This window comes from Lipotes vexillifer, unplaced genomic scaffold, assembly GCF_000442215.2.
Source record: "Lipotes vexillifer unplaced genomic scaffold, Lipotes_vexillifer_v1.1 scaffold51, whole genome shotgun sequence".
Taxonomy (NCBI): Eukaryota; Metazoa; Chordata; class Mammalia; order Artiodactyla; family Lipotidae; genus Lipotes; species Lipotes vexillifer.
In genome coordinates this window covers 221,692-238,551 of record NW_006786770.1, presented here as the reverse complement: position 1 = coordinate 238,551, position 16,860 = coordinate 221,692, and the positions used below count along the sequence as shown (strand labels likewise).

The window sequence follows — 16,860 nt, the reverse complement described above, 5'->3', positions numbered from 1 at the left end:
GCCCCTCACTGTGCCGGCCGCTCCGGTTGCGGAGCACAGGCTCTGGACGCGCAGGCTCAGCGGCCATGGCTCACGGGCCCATCCGCTCCGTGGCATGTGGGATCTTCCCAGACCGGGGCACGAACCCGTGTCCTCTGCATCGGCAGGCGGACTCTCAACCACTGCGCCACCAGGGAAGCCCCATATTCTTCTTAAAAGTCCATGGCACACTTATCAAAATTGATCATACATAGTCAATGAAGAAAATCTCAGTAAGTTTCCTCAGTGAGAAACTGTATAAGCCACATTGATCATAACAAAATAAACTCAGAATTAACAAAACAATAAACATACAAAATCTACTCAGAATATGTAAAACACTAAAAATAAATCTTAGGCAAAAAATAAATTAAAACTACAATTACAAACTCTTTAGAAATTTCAGTTAAATTCTCATGTGTCAAAATCTAGAAGACAGGGCCAAAGCTTATCCCATGAAAAAAATTCCCTGTTGCAAATGCTTTTATTATTAAGGCAGAAAAAAGGGAAAAATACACAAATTAATCATTCACACTAAAGAGCTTTAAAAATGCAAATAAATTGAGAAATAAATTTAAAAGCAAAAATTAATGAATTAGAATGCAAGCCCCAACAGAATTAAAAATTAAAATCCATTAATTGGGTCTTTTAAAAAAGGACAAATAAATAGACAATAATCTATCAAACCTATTCCTCCCAAAATATTCACACAGATAAGCAACATCAGACAAAAGATACAAAAACTCTTGATACAGAAGAATTTAAAGTATAAAAGAATACATGTACTAATTTTACATTATTAAATTTGAAAATCTTAATAAAAGGGCAATTTTCTAGAAAACAAAATTATCAAAACTGATTAAAAACCCTGAATAATAACTGAGGAAGAAACAGTTGTCTAATAACTATTCCCCCCAAACAGCACTGAATCTATGTAATTTTAAAACTGATTTCTGTCATACCTTCAAGGAATAGATAATTCCTATGCTAAAAATAATACAAAGCTTCCAATTCATCTTCATAACCCTGATGGTAAAACCTGTCAAAAACTGTACACATAAATATAATACCAATTAAATTTATTAATACACACAAAATTCCAAACATATTAGCAAATTAATGCAACAGTACACCATGACCAAAAGGGTTTATTCTAGGAATGTGAGGATGACATCATTATCCAATCTATGACTAAAACTAAGAGATTAAAAAGGAAGAAAGAAAGAAAGAAAAACCCCACAGTTATCCCACTAGATGCCAAAAAAGGCTTTTGATGAAAACTCAACATCTGTTACTGATTAAAACAGTTAATATCCTAGTAATAGAAGTACCTCCTCCACATGGTCTACTGAAATGAATGACAAGCACAGAACTTAACAATGATACATTAGAGGTACTTTCACTAAACACAGAAAACATAAAAGTGGCTACCATCACTGCTATTATTCAATATTGTTCTGGAACTTCTATCCAACAAAAGAAAACAGAAATGAGGTTTGGATATTGGAAAACTCTTACAACTGATTAGAATTTAGAGAAAACTATTATTTTCTAAAACCTCAAGCAAAAAAAAAAAATAATGTGAGAATTAAGTCACACAAGACATACAACAATCAACTGCTTTTCTTTCAAATAGCAATAACCAGTTTGAAACAGATGAAGGGAAAACAGATCCCAGTCACAATAACAACAAAATATATAACCACTCAGGAATAAATTAAACAAGACTAGTACTGGGGATTCAGATAAAAACTTGGGGAAAATCAGACTCCTGTAACTTTTAAAGTCACACAAAGAATAAAATCTTAAAAGCAAGAGAAAGAAAAACAAGTTCCTGTTTTTATAATCTTGGGCTGTAAGAGGTCTTCTTAAACTTTCATGTCAAAGGCAGTAATTATGAAGAAAACAATAGACTCGACCACATAAAAACTTAAAAGTATTATATCGCAAAATACATCATACAGAAAAGGAAAAATGACAAACTGGGGAGAGTATCGACAATATATGACAGAGTTAAGATATATTTTTTAACATCTTTATTGGAGGATAATTGCTTTACAATGGTGTGTTAGTTTCTGCTTTATAACAAAGTTATACATATACATATATCGCCATATCTCTTCCCTCTTGCGTCTCCCTCCCTCCCTCCCACCCTCCCTATCCCACCCCTCTAGGTGGTCACAAAGCACAGAGCTGATCTCCCTGTGTTATGCGGCTGCTTCCCACTAGCTAGCTATTTTACATTTGGTAGTGTATATCTGTCCATGACACTCTCTCACTTTGCCCCAGCTTACTCTTCCCCCTCCCCATATTCTCAAGTCCATTCTCGAGTAGGTCTGCGTCTTTATTCCCGTCTTGCTCCTAGGTTCTTCATGACCTATTTTTTTTCTTTTTAGATTCCATATATATGTGTTAGCATACGGTATTTGTTTTTCTCTTTCTGACTTACTTCACTCTGTATGACAGACTCTAGGTCCATCCACCTCACTACAAATAACTCAATTTCATTTCTTTTTATGGCTGAGTAAAAACTGTATACGTATATATATGCCACATCTTTATCCATTCATCTGTTGATGGACACTTAGGTTGCTTCCATGTCCTGCCTATTGTAAATAAAGCTGCAATGAACATTGTGGTGCATGACTCTTTTTGAATTATGGTTTTCTCAGGGTATATGCCCAGTAGTGGGATTGCTGGGTCGTATGGTAGTTCTATTTGTAGTTTTTTAAGGAACCTCCAGACTGTTCTCCATAGTGGCTGTATCAATTTACATTCCCACCAACAGTGCAAGGGGGTTCCCTTTTCTCTACACCCTTTCCAGCATTTACTGTTTGTAGATTTTTTGATGATACCCATTCTGACCAGGTGAGATGATATCCCATTGTAGTTTTGATTTGCCTTTCTCTAATGATTAATGATGTTGAGCATTCTTTCATGTGTTTGGTGGCAGTCTGTATATCTTCTTTGGAGAAATGTCTATTTAAGTCTTCTGCCCATTTTTGGATTGGGTTGTTTTTTATTTTGATATTGAGCTGCACGAGCTGCTTGTAAATTTTGGAGATTAATCCTTTGTCAGTTGCTTTATTTGCAAATATTTTCTCCCATCCTGAGGGTTGTCTTTCGGTCTTGTTTATGGTTTCCCTTGCTGTGCAAAAGCTTTGAAGTTTCATTAGGTCCCATTGGTTTATTTTTGTTTTTATTTCCATTTCTCTAGGAGGTGGGTCAAAAAGGATCTTGCTATGATTTATGTCACAGAGTGTTCTGCCTATGTTTTCCTCTAAGAGTTTGATAGTGTCTGGCCTTACATTTAGGTCTTTAATACATTTTGAGCTTATTTTTGTGTATGGTGTTAGGGAGTGATCTAATCTCTTACTTTGACATGTACCTGTCCAGTTTTCCCAGCACCACTTATTGAAGAGGCTGTCTTTTCTCCATTGTATACTCTTGCCTCCTTTATCAAAAATAAGGTGACCATATGTGCATGGGTTTATCTCTGGGCTTTCTATCCTGTTCCATTGATCTATATTTGTTTTTGTGCCAGTACCATACTGTCTTGATTACTGTAGTCTTGTAATATAGTCTGAAGTCAGGGAGCATGATTCCTCCAGGTCCGCTTTTATTTCTCAAGATTGCTTTGACTATTCGGCGTCTTTTGTGTTTCCATACAAATTGTGAAATTTTTTGTTCTAGTTCTGTGAAAAATGCCAGTGGTAGTTTGATAGGGAATGCACTGAATCTGTAGATTGCTTTGGGTAGTAGAGTCATTTTCACAATGTTGATTCTTCCAATCCAAGAACATGGTATATCTCTCCATCTGTTTGTATCATCTTTAATTTCTTTCATCAGTGTCTTATAGTTTTCTGCATACAGGTCTTTTGTCTCCTTAGGTAGGTTTATTCCTAGATAGTTTATTCTTTTTGTTGCAATGGTAAATGGGAGTGTTTTCTTTCACTTTCAGATTTTTCATCATTGGTGTATAGGAATGCAAGAGATTTCTGTGCATTAATTTTGTATCCTGCTACTTTACCAAATTCATTGATTAGCTCTAATAGTTTTCTGGTAGCATCTTTAGGATTCTCTATGTATAGTATCATGTCTCCTGCAAACAATGACAGCTTTACTTCTTCTTTTCCGATTTGGATTCCTTTTATTTCTTTTTCTTCCCTGATTGCTGTGGCTAAAACTTCCAAAACTATGTTGAATAAGAGTGGTGAGAGTGGGCAACCTTGTCTTGTTCCTGACCTTAGTGGAAATGCTTTCAGTTTTTCGCCATTGAGGATGATGTTGGCTGTGGGCTTGTCATATACGGCCTTTATTATATTGAGGAAAGTTCCCTCTACACCTACTTTCTGCAGGGTTTTTATCATAAATGGGTGTTGAATTTTGTCAAAAGCTTTCTCTGCATCTATTGAGATGATCATATGGTTTTTCTCCTTCAATTTGTTAATATGGTTAATCACATTGATAGATTTGCGTATATTGAAGAATCCTTGCATTCCTGGATAAACCCCACTTGATCATGGTGTATGATCCGTTTAATGTGCTGTTGGATTCTGTTTGCTAAGTATTGTGTTGAGGATTTTTGCATCTATGTTCATCAGTGATATTGGCCTGTAGTTTTCTTTCTTTGTGACATCCTTGTCTGGTTTTGGTATCAGGGTGATGGTGGCCTTGTAGAATGAGTTTGGGAGTGTTCCTCCCTCTGCTATATTTTGGAAGAGTTTGAGAAGGATAGGTGTTAGCTCTTCTCTAAATGTTTGATAGAATTCGCCTGTGAAGCCATCTGGTCCTGGGTTTTTGTTTGTTGGAAGATTTTTAATCAGTTTTAATTTCAGTGCTTGTGATTGGTCTGTTCATATTTTCTGTTTCTTCCTGCTTCAGTCTCAGCAGGTTGTGCATTTCTAAGAATTCGTCCATTTCTTCCAGGTTGTCCATTTTATTGGCACAGAGTTGCTTGTAGTAATCTCTCATGATCCTTTGTATTTCTGCAGTGTCAGTTGTTACTTCTCCTTTTTCATTTCTAATTCTATTGATTTGAGTCTTCTCCCTTTTTTTCTTGATGAGTCTGGCTAATGGTTTATCAATTTTGTTTATCTTCTCAAAGAACCAGCTTTTAGTTTTATTGATCTTTGCTATCGTTTCCTTCATTTCTTTTTCATTTATTTCTGATCTGATCTTTATGATTTCTTTCCTTCTGCTGACTTTGGGGTTTTTTTGTTCTTCTTTCTCCAATTGCTTTAGGTGTAAGGTTAGGTTGTTTATTTGAGATGTTTTTTGTTTCTTAAGGTAGGATTGTATTGCTATAAACTTCCCTCTTAGAACTGCTTTTGCTGCATCCCATAGGTTTTGGGTCATTGTGTTTTCATTGTCATCTGTTTCTATGTATTTTTAAATTTTCTCTTTGATTTCTTCAGTGATCTCTTGGTTATTAAGTAGTGTAATGTTTAGCCTCCATGTGTTTTTTTTTTTTCCGGTACGTGGGCCTCTCACTGTTGCGGCCTCTCCTGTTGCAGAGCACTGGCTCCGGATGTGCAGGCTCGAGCACAGGCTCTGGATGTGCAGGCTCAGCGGCCACGGCTCACGGGCCCAGCCGCTCCACGGCATGGGGATCCTCCCGGACTGGGGCACAAACTGCGTCCCCTGCATCGGCGGGCATACTCTCAACCACTGTGCCACCAGGGAAGCCCGTGTTTGTATTTTTTATAGATTTTTTCCTGTAATTGATGTCTACGATATTTAACATACAAGTTCTTATGAAGCCATTACAAAAACCTGAAGATCTCAATAGAGAAAAAAAAAAAAGCAAGAGGTTTGAATAGGCAATTCACTAAAGAATACTAATAAATGGCCAATAAACATTAAAAAGTTCAATTCACTGGTAATCAAAGAAATGTAAAATAAAATAACACACCATTCATTTTCTTGCCTCTCAAATCAGAAAGGATGAAAAAAAAATAACACCCAGTGTTGCTGAAAGTATGAGAAAAATAGTACAACTTTTCTGAAGGAAAATTTTATAAAATATAACAAAAGTCTCAACAAAACATGTTGTTTTTCGACATCAAATTCCAGTTCTAGATTACCCTCAAAATTAGCTATTAAAAAGAAAAAAGATATAGACTACAAAAATATTCATCATTGTGACATTGTTTATAATAGGGGGAAATTAGAAAACTAAGTATTCAAAATAAAAGACTGAAAAACTAAATGATAGTACACCATATTATGCAGCATATAGCAACCATTAAAATGACATTATCTTGTAAAGGTAAAAGGAAGAATACCTTGGATATCAAGTGACACGCAAGTGACAATCACAATTTTTGTTTTAAAAGAGGAAATGTATATATGTTCTATACATTTATATAAGTGTATGTAAATATATACATTTTCTCCTTTGTAGATAGAAATCTAAAAGGACAAAAATGTTAACTGTTTTACCACTGGATAATGGGGATTATGAGAGTATTAGTTATCTAAGTTTTGACAAAATTTAGTGGTTTAAACAAAAAACATTCATTAAATCCATTTCTGTTGGAAAGGAATTTGGGACACAGCTTAGCTGGGTGGTTCTGCCTCAAGGTTTTCCATGAGATTTCAGTCACGTCATTGGCTGAGGCTACAGTCATCTGATGACCTGACTGGGGATTGAAGGATCTGCTTCCAAGACTCACTCAGAAGGCTGCTGGCAGGAGGACTCAGTCCCTTGCTGGATGGGCCTCTTCACAGACAGGTATGCTGCATTATATGGCAGCTGGCAACACCAGAGCCAAATGATCAAGACAGAACAAGATGGAAGATACAATGTCTTTTATGACCTACCATAAAAAGTCACACACTGTTAAACCTGCTACACTGTATTCATTAGAAGCAAGTCACTAAGTCCAGGTCACACTCAAGGGGAGAATTAAGGTCCACTTCTTGAAGGAAAAACAGTATCAAACGATTTGTGGATATATTTTTAAATCCCCAAAACAGGTGACCTGTGGCATACTCAGAAAAAGATAATTTATTTTCTAAATGGAAAAGTTAATTCACAAATACACACATGCATGCACACATATACATATACACATATGGAGACAGTTTAAAAAACAAATATCCTCAATAAGTATTTTATTTGTCTGCCAAAAAAGGTAACACAATCCTAAGTTGGAATAACACATAAATGGCACCCAGAGCAAGTTCTACGATATTCTATACCATTTAGACTACATCCAGAATGTCCTGTTCAGCTCTGAGTACCACTCTTACTAAAATCTAGGTGGAAAACTAACAAACTGGAGCACATCTCCTAGACAAAGTTACTTCAGCATGAGAAATAGTCTGGAGGAAAATGGTATTTGGTTTCAAAGAGAGAAGGCTTGAGGGGGAGAAAAAGCAGGCAAATCATTGCCTTAGAAATGTATGAAGGGTTGCCATATGGAAAAGTTAAAAGACTTAACAGGCAGAATTTGAACCAATGAGTCAGAGTCACAGGTATGCCAAGTGGCTAATACAAGAACTTTCTAACAATAGGTTGTAAAAACAAGAATGATGCACTCAGTGAATGTTCCCAGGACTACAGGAGTCTGTGGAGACTAAGGCATGGTGCTGCTACTCCCTCAGCTACCTCTAGTGTTCACGTTCAAATCGGTTCTTCCCTACTCACTGATGTGGCTGGTGGTTTGGTGCTCTCCCAAAGCAACATACCTGACACTAGGGCTTAAGCCACGAGGCATACATGGAATGTACAGTGCTTGGGATAGCATTGTACATAGTATGCACTTTATATAAACGTTAGCTATTATTTCTGCATTGACTCAAAATGTGACAAGATGCTCTCTAAGGTCCCTTTCAATTTCTAAGACTTCATCAGTAAGTTAAAATCATTATAATTAACTACTAATCCTTATGGTCAGTTTCAGTAATATACTTAAAGGTAGGAACGACAAAATTAATCTTCAAAGCCAGGATGGCTGGACATGCTTTGGGAAACCACAAAGAACAGAGACAGTCACTTATATAGACATGTAGAAACCACGAAAATCAAAACTAAACATATTCAAACAAGTCATATCCTCTCTGGTGTACATGGTCGCTTTAGGCAATGAAGGTGGTGATATTTTAAAAAGGAGATTCAAACTGGACTACTTCACCTACTCAGAGCAAATGAGATTATTACAATTAGTTTATTTACCTATGCCTGCCAACTACCCACCACAACTGAAAACTTACGTTTTGGGTGCCAGCAGCCTGGACATTCTGCCATGTTGCTACAGGTTCTGTAGCTACGTGCCACTCTGGGTAAGTTTTCATGAGTAACTTCACAAAGGTGGATTTTCCCACAGCTGCAATGCAAACAGCATGTATTGGGATGCATCTCAAATCAGGGTTGCAGGAGAAGGCTGCTATTAAACTCTGTCACAAATGCCCAGCTCAAGGGAACAAGTACCAGTTTTTCCAATTTCAAAACTCAGCAGCCACATCACTGTCAGACTAACCAGTCACCATAATGAATGCAGGCAACAGGGAGGAAAAAAACCCTTAAGATTTGATTTGTAATTTTAATGTCCTAACCTCTCAGAGGAAAAGAGTATTTAATAACAGTTAAAAATGGAATAGACTCTCAAAAGTAGATGAAATCAGCTACATGTGTTGTAAAGCTTGAATCGCACAGTCCTATTTATTTGGGGACAGCATAAAAATTACAAGTTTTTCAAGATAGAAAATGAAGACAATGACCCTCATTCATTCAACAAATCTAACCAATATTCAGGGAGTGCTATTATGTGCTCAGACTGTCCGGCACTGGAGGTACAATGGTAAACAAAACACAGGATGGATTTTGCCCTCACAGAGCTTGTACGAGAGACAGATACCAAATAAACACATGAGTAACTAATAACAAATTGTATTAAGTGCTAGGAAAGAAAAATGCAGGATGGCTCTAATGTAGCTCAGGAGATCAAGGAAGGTTCCTCTGAAAAATGTTACCTGAGGTGAGACCTGAAAGACGAGGACTGGTCAGGTCAAGAGTGGGGGAAAGGTTGGGAAAAGAGAAAAACGGCATACAAGAAGACAGAAGAGGAATCTGTGGCCTTGAAGTGACAGTGTGGTCAAACGAGGGAGAAGAATGGTTCAAAATGAGTGTGGGGAGGCTGGTAGGCAGGCCGGGGCCAGGTCACATGGGGCCCTGTACCATGGTAAAAAGTTTGAATTCTATTCTAAGGGCAATGGGATATCAGTGATGATGGGTTTTAAGCAGGGAAATGACCATGTCATTTTTAAAAGACCATCTCATTTTTAAAAGACCACTCCACCTGCTGTTGCACTGATGTAGAATTAGGCAGACCAGTTAGAAGATAATAGTAGCTTCAACTAAGGAGAGAACAGAAGAGGTAGAAAGTAGTGATTGCTTTGAGAAATATTTTGGAGATGAAATTAACCTAGTACCACAACGTGCAAGTTCTCTTTTCCCATTTACACCAACATCTAGCCCATACCTTCCTGAATTCCAGACTCACTAAGAGCCCTCCAGACATTTCCACTTGGATGTCCTACAAACAACTCAAAGTCAATATATTCTGTAAATGAACTCATCATCTTCCCCACCAAACTGAGCTTTCTCCCAAATCCCAACCTCAGGGTAAGACAGCACTATCCACTCAGTCAGGACTTCTTCCTCCTCTGCCAAACCTCAAGTGGCCACCAACTGCTTTTGAACCTGCCTTCTAAAATTTCCACATCTGTCCCTTTCTCTCTATTCCCACCTTCTGCTCAAGACCAGGCTTTCATTTCTTGCCTCTCCAATTCTGGCCTCGCCCTCTTCAATCCATCATTCATACTGCAGCCACACTGAACACAAAGTAACACTGCTTAAAATCCTCTGGCAGCTCCCTATTGCCTTCACAACAAAATTCAAACCCTTTAGCATGGCCTATAAAGCACATCAAAATCTGGCTCCTGCATAGACCTCTCTGCCTCACTTCGCTTCAGGCATCCTGAGCTCCCACTGGACCAAACTCTTTGCAACTCTAATCATGCCATGCTGTCTACTGCAAATGTGACTTTGCATATGCTTTCTCCTCACCTGGCCAACTCCTACTCAATCTTCAGATTCTGCTCAGATACTCCCGTGTGAAGGCTTTCAGGACCCTGATGCCTCTAAGTTGGATTAGCTCCTTTGTGCTTGGCCTGGCAATCTGGGTAAGACTCCATCACTGCCATTGTAATTCTGTTTCTCTAAGTAGAAGATGGGGTTCCTTCAGGGCAGGAACCAAAGCCCAGACTAATGACCCAGCTGAATGAATAAAACAAGTAATACATTATTAATTCCACTTCCCTACGAAACCCACATTTGTTAAAAATCAAAACATGAACCATAACAATGTGCTTGGAGCTCAATCTCCGCTATGAGAGGTGATATTTCTCAAGTGAGTTCTACCCTTATGAGGAACCCAAATGGAAGGAAGAGAAGGAAGGGGGAGGCACCCTTCCAGTCAATTCTATCAGCCACTCATAGTTACTGATCAGGAGCAAAGAGACATCTCAGCAGAAGAGCCCACATATCTGATATCTGACATTTATTACACACCACTCCAACTCCTCTCTGAACACACAGGGTAAAGAACAAACACATAAATCTGTACATCTTGTACAGTCACACTCATCTCTCAGTTCCACCTCCACCCAACTCCTGTGTGCCTTTGCACATGTGCTCAGCCTCTGCTCCTCCCACACTTCAGTGAACAAATGCCTTCCCCTGCTCTGCTCAGTCTGTGTCTAAATCCCTTCCCCCACTAAGCATAAGGCCCACCTCTTCCGCAAAGTTCAGGACATCTCCAGCTCACACCAAATTCCTACCACATTAGGCAGCTGAATCAAACAAGCAATATTTATTAACTGCCTCTGATCCATTTGGCATTTAATTGTTTTGATTGTTTCATGAGCCTCAATTTTGGTTTCCTAACAGGATCTGAATCTCTGAGGTTGGATCCCAGGAATCCACATTTTTAAAGCATGCCCCAGGTGATCGTGATGCAGACTTATATTGGAGATTGCTATCTGGAACAATGTGATCACAATCAATAGAGGTGGTTTTTTAAAAATATGGGTTCCAAAACCACATCCCAGACTACTAAATAAAACCCTTTGGGCTTGTCATGGAGTGCCTGACAGAGTTGCAGGAGATACAAATTGGTTGAATTTGTTTATTATCAGATACCTACCTGTCCTGAATAGTCCCTACTTTAAAATATTTGGCACAGATAGTCAATATTTAGATTGCAGGTTGGTGATTAAGCCTAAAACATGGTCTCTGGCTATGGGCTGAAAAATTATTTTAATTAATATGAAAAGATGAAGGTAACTGATTTGTTAGATGGGTGGGGTTGAATGGTTGTTAGAATTACTTAAATTTTTTAAAAGTTAAAAACAACTACCCAAGGAACGATTGCAGATGGAAAGGAAGGGCCCTGAGGGTTAGGGCGTGCCAACTTCACCTCTGAGATCAGAAGGGAAGTCAGTACTCTGAGAAACCAACTTATGCCATTTAAACACACAAAACCCAGAATGCCAATAAATGAGATGTAATGGGAAATATACAGTTCCAATTACTGAAACAGTCACACTAGGGCAACATCCCCACCTTGCACACCATCCCCCATTTCAAAGCTTTTGGAAATCCAGTTTAGCAATGAGAAGCCAGAGTTTCAGCAAAGAATGGCAGTAAACAGTGGCGGAAGGTCCTAGGAGCTTTGCCATCCATGATGCTGTAGGGCTTGGAGGGCCTCGGTAATTTTCCATAGGGCGGCATTTCTTAAAACTGCATTCCAAGGGAACTCAGCTGTGCCAGGCACCACCCACAGATATGGAATAATTATTTTAAAAAATAATTCAAAATTATGTATTTATATTAAAACTAGACATAACTTTTTTAAAGCTATGATACCTGACTGTAATAGTTTTTTTCTTCCTTTTAAGAAGTTTTGTAAAACAGAAATATAGATCAATGGAACAGGATAGAAAGCCCAGAGATAAACCCATGCACATATGGTCACGTTATCTTTGATAAAGGAGGCAAGAATATACAGTGGAGAAAAGACAGCCTCTTCAATAAGTGGTGCTGGGAAAACTGGACAGCTACATGTAAAAGTATGAGGTTAGATCACTCCCTAACACCATATACAAAAATAAACTCAAAATGTATTAAAGACCTAAATGTAAGGCCAGAAACTATCAAACTCTTAGAGGAAAACATAGGCAGAACACTCACAGCAAGATCCTTTTTGACCCACCTCCTAGAGAAATGGAAATAAAAACAAAAATAAACAAATGGGACCTAATGAAACTTAAAAGCTTTTGCACAGCAAAGGAAACCATAAACATGACCAAAAGACAACCCTCAGAATGGGAGAAAATATTTGCAAATGAAGCAACTGACAAAGGATTAATCTCCAAAATTTACAAGCAGCTCATGCAGCTCAATAACAAAAAAACAAACAACCCAATCCAAAAATGGGCAGAAGACCTAAATAGACATTTCTCCAAAGAAGATATACAGATTGCCAACAAACACATGAAAGAATGCTCAACATCATTAATCATTAGAGAAATGCAAATCAAAACTACAATGAGATATCATCTCACACCAGTCAGAATGGCCATCATCAAAAAATCTAGAAACAATAAATGCTGGAGAGGGTGTGGAGAAAAGGGAACACTCTTGCACTGCTGGTGGGAATGTGAATTGGTACAGCCACTATGGAGAACAGTACGGAGGTTCCTTAAAAAACTACAAATAGAACTACCATATGACCCAGCAATCCCACTACTGGGCATATACCCTGAGAAAACCATAATTCAAAAAGAGTCATGTACCAAAATGTTCATTGCAGCTCTATTTACAATAGCCCGGAGATGGAAACAACCTAAGTGTCCATCATCAGATGAATGCATAAAGAAGATGTGGCACATATATACAATGGAATATTACTCAGCCATAAAAAGAAACGAAATCGAGTTATTTGTAGTGAGGTGGATGGACCGAGAGTCTGTCATACAGAGTGAAGTAAGTCAGAAGAAAGACAAATACCGTATGATAACACATATATATGGAATCTAAGAAAAAAAGGTCATGAAGAACCTAGGGGTAAGACGGGAATAAAGACACAGACCTACTAGAGCATGGAGTTGAGGATATGGAGAGGGGGAAGGGTAAGCTGTGACAAAGCAAGACAGTGGCATGGACATATATACACTACCAAACGTAAAATAGATAGCTAGGGGAAGTAGCCGCATAGCACAGGGAGGTCAGCTCAGTGCTTTGTGACCACCTAGAGGGGTGGGATAGGGAGGGGGGGAGGGAGGGAGACGCAAGAGGGAAGAGATATGGGGATATATGTATAACTGATTCACTTTGTTATAAAGCAGAAACTAACACACCATTGTAAAGCAATTATACTCCAATAAAGATGTTAAAATAATTAAAAAGTAAAAAAATAAAATATATTAAAAAAAAAGTTTCGTATTTTTTTTAAGACAAATGTTTTAAAGTATTCCCAGGGGTCTCATAAGAAAGGCGTTCTCTGCTTTTCCACTGCTACACTGGCCTCCTCCTAGTGAGCAGAACATCTGTATGCACCAAAGTCTCTCTTCTTCAGGCAACACTGGGCCAAATGACAAATGCCTCCCTCTGGTCTCTATGCTGAGCTTCTTTTGATATCATTATCTCAGACTTATCACAATTAAGTTAGATCCCAGCTTAACTGTTCTCTTTCAATATACTTTTTAATATCATGAAATTTGGGAGGTATCAGATGTCATAAGCAGCATTAAATCTTCCTTTAGGGCCTTGGCTATCACTGTACTTTATTATGTGTGCCATGACTTGAGAAAGGGTGGAAGGTACTTTGTTAGAGTACATTATATCAACATGTTGATTTTTATTAGCACCAGGATCATCATTCCACAGGCTGGACCAAAGAGGTCTGTTGTTAACATTCATCTCTTCCTAAATAATAGTTCTTTTCTCCCACAAATTTTTCTATAAACTACAAAGCCTGTTATAGCTACATTATACTAAAACCTAGTAGTAAGATAATAGTATCTGATGTAACACTCAAAATGATGTATTATTTTAAATTTAATATAGTTGTAGTTCATGGCAGCCTCTTTAAATATACCATCATCTTCAGGCATTTTCTTCTGAACAAGACGTAAAACCCTGTACCAAAAAGCAAACAAAATCAGTAAATATAAAGCTGCCTATCTTTAAACAAAAAAATTCTTCCAAAGAAAATTTAAAGCCTTTATTTCAGGAACTACATTTGATGCTGCATTCATTCATTCAACCAACAGATGTTTACAGAGTAGCCACTAATGGTGGGTACTATAACTAAAATGATGAAGTGAGCTGAGATGCTGCCCTCAAGGAACTTATATCAAGGCTAAGCACCCAGGATCAAATAGGCTCTGAGCCTAAAAGCATTCTGGGAAAAAAAAATCACTCAGCTGACTTAAAAGAAACTTGATAATCATTTCAGCCCTGATTACTTTTACCTTCTTTTCATGAGAAAAAAAAATTTGTTTAAAAAAAAAGTTCCTCACAGCTTCCAGAGTACAACTCAAACTTCTGCGTTTAACATGAGACCCTTGCTGATCTGGAATGCCCTCACCACCTCTGCCCACCAGCTGATTCATCCTTTCACTGTCACCTTCTCAGTGAGGTCTCCTTGAACTCTCTCCAGCTCCACTTTATCCTTGGGCAGAGTTAATTACTGCCTGCTCTGGTCTACAGAGGCATCACACTGTAATTATTTGTTGACTCACCACTCTCTCCAGCTAGACTGGGAGCTCACTTTCTGAAGACAGGGACTAACCTTATTTCCTTTGCATCCTGAGTATCTGGCCAGGTGCTAAGAATGGAGATGGATGGATGGAATGAGGTGAATCACAGAAACAAAGAATCCAACTTACTCCAAACATTGTATATTGGATACAATGTTTGGATTAAATAGGTCTTTTTTCCCCTAGAATTCTTGCCCAAATGTTTATACTTAATGAAAGTAAAAGATGACATTAGTGAGGTTAAATCACTAATTTTGAATGCTGGAGGATATGTTATTTAGGGAAGCTCTCCACTGCTTTACATACAAGTCTCTAGGTGGCAAAAGTGAGGTTTCTTCTCTGATGGGTCTTTGAAAATCAAAATGAAAAAAACAAAAACAAAATAAAACAAAGTGAGACTAGTCTGAGTTGACTCACTGACAGTATTTCCTGCAGCGATCCTTTCTTCAATTTAGGTTTGTAATCATAAAATAACTGGCTTTGGAAGGTGATAATACACTTTAGTGATGAACACACTTAATAGACAGGCTAGGTATTTTATTTTTTAGATTTTAAGGGATTCTAGGTTCCAAGCTTTTGACTCTTAATCACACATGGCATATGGCTCATAACACAGGCTAGATGCCCTTACTTGCTACTTTGCTGATCCATTTTCCTTACATGCTGCTATCTGCACCCACAGGATCAGATTAAGATTTAGAGCAGCAGGACTACAAGAAAAGCATATCTAACTCTATGATAAACATATCTAACTTCAGCTGGGACAGGGGTTCACCTTCCCCTGTTCAGGTTTCCTGAATGGATACTCTCATTTGGGGGGATGCCACCTGTGGTTAGAGAACAAGATAACTATTTGATCTGATAGTAAAAGCAGTTTACTGTATTTCCTCTGTGGACACCAATGACTAACTTCCACATGGATATCACAGCACAGGATTCAAGCATCTGGTAAACACTGAATGAGTACAATGGGCCAGGTGTGGGTTAGGTGCTGGTGACACAAAGATGAACAAGACACTACGTGGCTAAGCCAGGGAAGGTACTGAAGGTGCAGACAATCTCAACAGAACTCAAGTGCTTGCAGCAGTTGAGGGTACAAAATGTTATGTGAGCACACAGAGGAGGAGGTGCCCCATTCTGTCTGGGGAGAGTCATCAGTGTGTGGGGTGATGGAGAATAATAGGAGACAAAACTAGAAAGAGCCAGATTAAGGTCCCCCAGTCCACTTCTCATTAGTCACACTTTCTTTAGGCAACTGCATTCACTTCCAAGACTTCAACAACTACCCCCACAAGTCAACAACTTCCATAGCTGAGATCTCAGCTCCAATCTGTCTCTTCACTGCAGGCACTTACCCTAATCTACCTCAGAACATCTATCTCTGTTTGTCTCAGAGGCACCTCCTCCAAGCACCACTCTTACCTCCCCAGACTTCCTCTTCCTTTATTCCCACCCTCAGTTTTCAGAGTCACTGTCCAAATTAAACCTCCTTATCCCTCACCTCCAAGTGGCCACCAAGTCCTGTCAATCCCACTTCCAAACTCTTTCTCAAACCATCGTGTCTTCTCTGTTCCGCCATCCTCTCTGTTCAGGCCTACATCTTCCCTCCCTCCAACGACTACAATAGCCACAAAACCTAGTCTGTCAACTCCAAACTCTGTTCCTATTCATACATTCAACAAATTGGACGCAAGGTACGATGGGTACTATAGCAAACGAGACATACAAAGTGCCTGCTTTATGAAGCTTTCTTTTTATTTATTCATTCTAGCCAATTCCCTTTTAAAAATTAAGCTGGCCATGGCACATACTGGCCTTAAGTCTTCAGTATCCTCCCACAGCCTACATGAGAAACCCCTAGCTGTTCAACATCTGGCATATCCTACCCTTCCAAACTCTTGTTCTGCTATCCTCTCACAGGCCCTTTAAACTCCAGGCACAAGCCTGATACTAAAACTGCATGTTTCTTCAGGCTCTGCGTTGGCAAGTGTTACTTCCTGTGCCTGGAAC

The 16,860-nt window shown here is 38.6% G+C and overlaps 1 protein-coding gene across 3 annotated transcripts in view; it reads right to left on the bottom strand.

Annotated features, from left to right (window-relative positions):
• DGUOK (deoxyguanosine kinase) overlaps window positions 1-16,860 on the bottom strand; it is a 36,315-nt gene that overhangs the window by 15,811 nt on the left and 3,644 nt on the right. For all 3 annotated transcript variants that reach the window (XM_007459391.1, XM_007459390.1, XM_007459389.1), the window contains exon 2: window positions 8,239-8,351. In XM_007459391.1, coding sequence (XP_007459453.1) covers window positions 8,239-8,351 — 113 coding nt within the window. The remainder of the gene's footprint in view (window positions 1-8,238; window positions 8,352-16,860) is intronic.